This window comes from Poecilia reticulata, linkage group LG8 (assembly GCF_000633615.1).
Source record: "Poecilia reticulata strain Guanapo linkage group LG8, Guppy_female_1.0+MT, whole genome shotgun sequence".
Classification (NCBI taxonomy): domain Eukaryota; kingdom Metazoa; phylum Chordata; class Actinopteri; order Cyprinodontiformes; family Poeciliidae; genus Poecilia; species Poecilia reticulata.
Genome location: NC_024338.1, coordinates 4297701 through 4304664, shown reverse-complemented (window position 1 = coordinate 4304664; position 6964 = coordinate 4297701). Strand labels below are relative to the sequence as shown.

At 40.3% G+C, this 6964-nt stretch overlaps 1 protein-coding gene across 1 annotated transcript in view; it reads right to left on the bottom strand.

Annotated features, from left to right (window-relative positions):
- Nucleotides 1-6014, bottom strand: part of LOC103468281 (syntaxin-binding protein 4) — a 65116-nt gene extending 59102 nt beyond the window's left edge. Inside the window, exon 1 of the mRNA XM_008415239.2 lies at nucleotides 5657-6014. Within this exon, the coding sequence (XP_008413461.1) occupies nucleotides 5657-5721 (65 nt within the window). The 5' untranslated portion in view covers nucleotides 5722-6014. The remainder of the gene's footprint in view (nucleotides 1-5656) is intronic.
- Between the last annotated feature and the right edge of the window lie 950 nt (nucleotides 6015-6964).

Genomic DNA, 6964 nt, shown 5'->3' with positions numbered 1-6964 from the left:
AGGTCATTCTTTCCATCGAAAATATTTTCTGCAATACATCCATCCACTGGGTATGGGTGGGAAGTTCAGGGTTGAGCCACCTTCTTGTTATGGCTTTCCTCTGCCCAGAAAAGCCAGGCAGAGAAAAAGCCTGACTTCGACTGCTTTCCCAGGCCGGTAATGAGCAGGGGTCTGTATCAGAAAGTGGGTTAAAACTCAGGAAAGAGACTTTCTGGAAATTCTGGAAAATTATAGTATAAAGTATGACTAGTCTTGCAGCTAAGTTTAACTGAACTGTGCAATACAGAGGTGCAATTTTAAAATACTGACTTGACCCCACCTCTGATGCACAATACCCACAGTGAATTTTTACGATGGCGTATTAGGGTCATTGTAGATAGCAAAATAAGGAGTAAATTTCTACCAAAAAAAATTCTAGAACAAAACTGAAAATTTGCAAGGCAAACCCCCCTGAAGTTTTGAGCTTTATCTCAGATTTCTGAGTTTGTCACCATCTATCTCTTATATACAATGTAAATTTCAGACTCTTGTCATGTTTTAAAATGGTAAGTAGTTTTCTTCTGATTACAGAATGCTTTGGAAGGGGGGCAGATGTTGCACAGGGGAAAATATGATTGTTTTCTTTACTTTAAATTTTTTTTGTTGTGCTTTGCATGTTTGGATTTTTTTTGTTTTTGTTTTCCCCTTTAACAACCCAAACGCACTGGGCTGAAAGCGGCTGTTTAAGGAGGTGGAGCGCACTGATTGCGTTCCGTAATCAGTGCGTTCAGGTGTCAGCAGAGAATGATTGAAGCCAGAATAAAAGTAGCCTGGATGGAGGGAGAAGGAGAAGACTGATCCTGTGATTGCCAGAGACGGATGCGCCTCTGAGTGAGGGGCGGATGGAATCTGCACGCCAGGCGCGGAGTGCCGAGAGGTGGGCCGATGGCTCAGTGCAGAGGATCGGGGTAGAAGGGAACCTGCCCGCACCTCTGGGTCAGTCTGAAAAGGGGCGTGACACACCGAAGAGCAGAATGGTGCTGGAGCGTCGCAGAGTCAGCTGAGGATCGGCAAGTGAGCGCCTTATAGGCAGATTGCCGTCACCTGGAGCAATGTGATGAGTGGAGCCCAACTGGTGGCCTCAGATTGGTGACTTCCTTTAAGGACAATTACTGAACTTTGAATTTTATTAAGAAGAAAAGGACAGTTTTATTGTGTCACTACAAAAAGTGACTTTCTTTGTAATAAATTATTCTAAATTTGATCGTTCTGCTGTTTGGGTTTTTGAGTTGTTTGCTCCCCCTTGTATCAAGAATGAAGTGTGGGGCAATATTGGCCACACATACTCCAGTCCCAGGCAAAGCATTCAGCTGGGCTGCATACCAAGCTGCTGTAGTGGCAACCAGGATTGTTGTCTGTTTCTCTGATGAGCTGATTTCCCTCTGCTTTTTGCAGATGATGTGGTTCCAAGTGCATCTCCTGCATTTGGAACATGTTCCTGCTTAAATAAAACAAATAAATAGTGGGTCCCAGTCAAAGAGGTGTAAGATGCTAAGGCCAGGTGACTTAATGAGAGCATGTTGCTTTCCTCTGTCACAGCAGGACTAAAGTGATGTTGGTTGCCACCAGAGGCCTAAATTACACAGGACGGGATTCAAGTAAATAATGTGTCAACATGCATCAAGTTCCACCTGCCACCACTGTCACAGCCTACGGTTAAATTCATAGTCAAGATGAACCCAAGGACAGAACTGAAAAACTATTTTAAAAAGTCCAAATAACTAACTTATCTTATCTTAATGTGGTTTGAACAATGTTGTAAAAAATTAAAGATGAAGTTCTCACGATGAATAAGTCCTCTTTTTTGTTGCATTATTCAAGCATAACTCTGTGTGGGGTTCTGAGTCACACAATTATTGCTGTTCTTTTTTTAAATATAAAAATGCTATTCACCTGATTCCAACATAAACATGGAGACAGTTTTGAGTTTTTTAGAGATTGTTCCCTCTCTAAAACAGAACCATTCATGCAGATTTGGTTCACAATCTGCGTGAATGATTGTTGAAAGGCCCAACAATCATGTTGGGCCTTTCAAAAGATTAGTACCTCAAGACAATCCTATTTCTGAGCTCTACATATAACTCCTTAGATTTCATGCTTAGTGTTTGACAACTGTCAGTTGTGGGACCTAATATAGACAGGTGTGTGTCTTTCCAAATCAAGTCAAATAAACTGAACTTAACACAGCTGGACTCTATTTAAGTTGAAAGAAAAAAAAGTCTTCAGGATGATCAATGGAAAAGGCTCAATTTACATTGAACAAATTTACATTGAACAAATTACATTGAACAAATTTGCACATCACAAAAACCTTGCAGTAGGTTTTTGCAAAACCAATTTCAATCACAACTAAATTTTATTGATTTTGTTAATATATTTAATCTAAAAAGCTATGTGAACTAATATTGCTTATAGAAAACAGACCAGAAAAGGTGCTTACTATGTACACATAAGTCTTGGAATCTGTTCTCAAATTGTGCTGTTGTCAAAGAAAACATTCGCTATTTTTGTGTAAATGTACAGTACAAACACAACAAAACATTTTCACCACGTGAAATCAGGGCCTTAATGACTGTAAGGATCTACTGAAATGGGATGAAACGAGTCTGAAATTTTGTACACATAGAAATACAACACTGAATGTTGCATGTCAACAACATATGACATAATTTCCCTTCTACCAATTATTTGACTAGTCTCTTCCATGACCCTCCTCACAAAGCGAGTCACGTTTCAGTTCTGAAAACCATGCACACTCACCTGACGTACACAACTCCTCTTCATGACATCATTGCTGATAGCTCATATTATCATACCATGCTATAAATCATCTAAGGTCAGACTTAACATATACACAAGCAGGAACACAAATCACAACAACAGCTTGAAGATTACGTTTTCTCTGATCACACCTACCATGGTTTTATGGTGGGATTCATCCTAAGAGGAAACAGTCCCAGGTCTATGTCTTTGCAATCAGGATTAAACTCTAGGGCGCCTGTGACATAAATCAGAAAGTAGTCCCAGAGCTCGGGTAACTTTTTGGAGGAGCGAATCATGAGTGTGGCGTTAGTGTCGGCTTCTGTTAGCAGGGCGGAGAGAACGCTGGAAGATGACGGGGAGTCGTACGGGGATGGGGGTCGCTCAGCAATGTTGTCCCATCCCTCCAGCTTGCCTTTAAGCAACCCTGGCTGACCCAGCTTCAACTGTCCACTCAGCACCTACATTCAGCTGACGGACGCCCCGCGGGACAAAACACAAGCACAAACCGAGCTCTCCGATCTGCCCTACCTCCACCATCAATCACATTTGATTTGATTTAACTGACTTTATTTGGAAATGTCTCTCGTCTGATTGCATGAAATGTGATGTGGCCTTCAGATGTAACAAGCCTCAAGTTGGTTTTCATCAGTCTAACGTATCCACTGGTCTCATTTTCAATTGTAAATTGGAAATGCTGCTGAATCTAAACTTTTGAGTTTCATTTTTATTTGTTTACCTCAACTGACATGCAAAGTCTGTTGTTGATCCTAATTATATATCTATTTTTAGCTAATGGTGCATCTATTAAGCAGCCATAGATCATATTTGACAGGTCAAACCCTGGAAAAGTTCCTATTAAATACACCAAAATGAACCATTTTCGCTCCATAAAACTTATCGCCTACAAATTGTATTCGTTTGGATGCATGAATAAGCCAAAATATCCTAATTCATTTCCTTTCAGATTTTAAACTACTGCACCACATATAGTTTCTAAGTGTCAGAGTAATTATAAAAAGACAATAGAATAGTAAATGTAAAAAAATTGGTAGATACGTTTACCAAGAAGCCAGAAATTAAGTATCAGTAAATAAAAGTCATAAAAGTGCTACTTTTACCTTCGAAGTTATAGTAAGACTGAAGCTGAAATGCATGTTTTTATCTTTGTTTTCTTCTTTAAACATAATCTGGCAGATTATTTTGTGTACAAAGCTCTCAAATTCAGAATTACATCCTCGGCTGAATCTGAAGTTAGCATCTGATTCACAGCTTGTGAACGCTTGATAAAAGAGCTGGGGATTTTTTATTTTTGGGGGGGGAGATGGGGTTACAGTTTTTAAGGAGCTCTAGATACAAATCTAACACTTAGAATGATCAAACCCTGAATGAATTACTCTACACATATTTAAAACTGACTCTGGGATTTGTGGAACATCAATCAATCAAATTTTATTTGTATAGTACATTTCAGCAGCAAGGCATTTCAAAGTGCTTTACATCATAACAAACACAACATACACTATTATTCTACACAGTTTTTTCATGTTTCACATGAAAAAGAACTTCAACTGCTTAGGGCCACCTGCTTGTCCGGGGGTCACCACGCCCCTGAGTTCACACAACCAGCTGTTAAATACATCAATAAAAATCTATCAATATTGTCAGATTTTAATGCTAACTGAGTCATTTATGTAACTGTGGCGGCATCACATTTCTGTTTTTATTTTGTCCCTGATTGCTTGTTAATACTGTACAAGCCATTTATTTTTTCCTGTGTTTATCGCCACTAGGGGGCGTATTTCACTTTGAGTTCTGATTCTGAAGTGTGATTCTGTTCAGGTGTTGCTAATGGGAAAGGGCAAACGGTTTTCTACTGTACTTGGTTTTAATTTATGTCAGATTTATGTGGTTCTAAATGGAAATGGCAAGATAATGGAACTGTACAAAAAATAAATGACTTTATAATTATAAGTCAAATTCAAGCTCGGCATAATGAATCTTGATTGAGCGCACGTAAAACCAACGCCTACCAGGAATAACAGCAACCAGTAGCCTAAAATACATGATTTCAGCCACTACGAATACATTAAACTCATTGCAATGGGCTTAGCTGGAAATGAGCCCCAAAATACAATTCTGGGCTGGCCATGTAGCCAGGCAGGCAGAATGTACTGTACACTCAGCATTCTCTTTGCTATCAAAGTCATTATTGTTCTGGCTTTTATGCATTTTGTGATATTTGTTTTGGAAGGGACAGACACTGCAAATTTGCTTAGGCTATCGTATTTGTCCACATTCGGGGGAAAAAACATCAATTCAATTCTCTTTGAATTGAATTCAATACCCTCTTTGGCACCACCAATACCCTCTTTGGCACCACCAATACCCTCTTTGGCACCACCAAAGAGGGTATTGAAGTTATTTATCTGTCATTTTTGACAGATAAATTCTCCCCTTCTGCACTGAAAAATCTAACTCACAAAATTCAGCTATAACCTCACTTTTCTGTTATGCATTACCAAGAAGGTCAGTAGCCCCCAAATGGCCACCATTTGAAATCGCTCTGGAGGCCCCTGCTTGGTCGCTGAACCAGCACGTGCGTTCCTCTGTTGCGAACTGTGACGCATCATTAAAAACGATTGTTAAAGTTAAATTTGACTATGAAGACGTGTACTCCAATAAAAATAACACACAAAGCTAATGAGGCAAGATAAGTCGCGAAACTTTTTTCTGACATGATTAGGTCGTTTTCTAGCAAAGCCGCATAACTCTGATTGTGTGCTGCTTTTTTGATGAAATCATTTCAGAATGAATTTATCTCTCAGAGCGAACGCGACTACTTGTTCTCACGTACCAGTAGATGAGCGACAGTCCGTCGAAGCGCTCGAGCTCTCTCCCCCGCTGTTTCAGCAGAGACATGTCCAGCTGTGGTCCAGATGCTGCGGCGGCTGCTACAGGGCAGGTCTCAGAGCGGAAATGAAGCGCCCCGGCCCCAGAGACGCATCAGTCCGCGCGCTTCTCAGCTGGCCTCGCGCTGTGAGGCAGAGCGGGAGCCGCGTGTCTCTCCGCGCGGACAGGATGTGTCAGCACTCATTCCCCTTCAAATCAATGCGACGAACACTGCTCTGTTTGGTAACGGGGACAGGGCCCACACGTGTGGCTTCTTCCTGCTGACTGACCTCAGCTCGACAGTTCTGACAGCTCTCAGTAATGTGCACGGAGCCAGCGGAGCTCAGCTCGGTCTGTAGAGACACGCGCATCATGCTGCTATCACTGTCCAGTCTGGGAAAACAGAAACAGTCCGTCCTTCCTACAAAAAGGAGACCAAATGCTGCCTTCTCTGAGTGGCTGAAACCCTCACGACGAAAAGAACGACAAAACAAACAAACAAAAAAAAACTTCTAAATTACACTTTTTGTAATGTTTTGTGTATTTATTCCTTTCTTTGGGGTCAAAGATACAGATTGTATCACATAGGTACCACACTAAACAGATGGGTTGTAGCTGTAGGTAAAATGACACTTTAGCAAACTAAACCTCATCAGAACAAAAAACTATCTTATCAGTTGACATTGCAACCATAAACTCCACCAGCTATATTAATCTACAGACAAAGATTTTTGCTTGATTTTCTTTGCAGAACAACTCATGGTCAGTAAGGTTGTCTGCAAATATTACTTTTCAAGTATTGTCACATATTCTTAGGCTACATTCACACATTAAGCAAATGTGACCCAAATCTGTTTTCTTTTTTTCTTGTTCTTTTGCCCATATAACCGATTTTTTTCTTAACAACAGTCTGAGCAGCCCAATTATGATCTTTTCGCCCCAGACTAGATTGGATAAGAATCCAATTGTTTTTAGAACGTCTTCAGTCTGAACGACAGTGCCGCATTTTATCCAACTTTGATGTCATTGATGTGACGTGTCTGTGAGCCGAACTGCATGAAATGTATCTAAATTATATACCATGTGTTATTACTCATTCTCATTGAAAAAGAAAACATGGTCGGATCAGAAACAGGTCAGTTACAGTGGTGGGTTACTGTACTTAAGTACAGTTTTCGTGTATCTGTACTTTACTTAAGTAGATTTAATAATGGGGACTTTCTACTTTTACTCCACTACATTTTACAGTAAGTATCTGTACTTTCTACTTCAC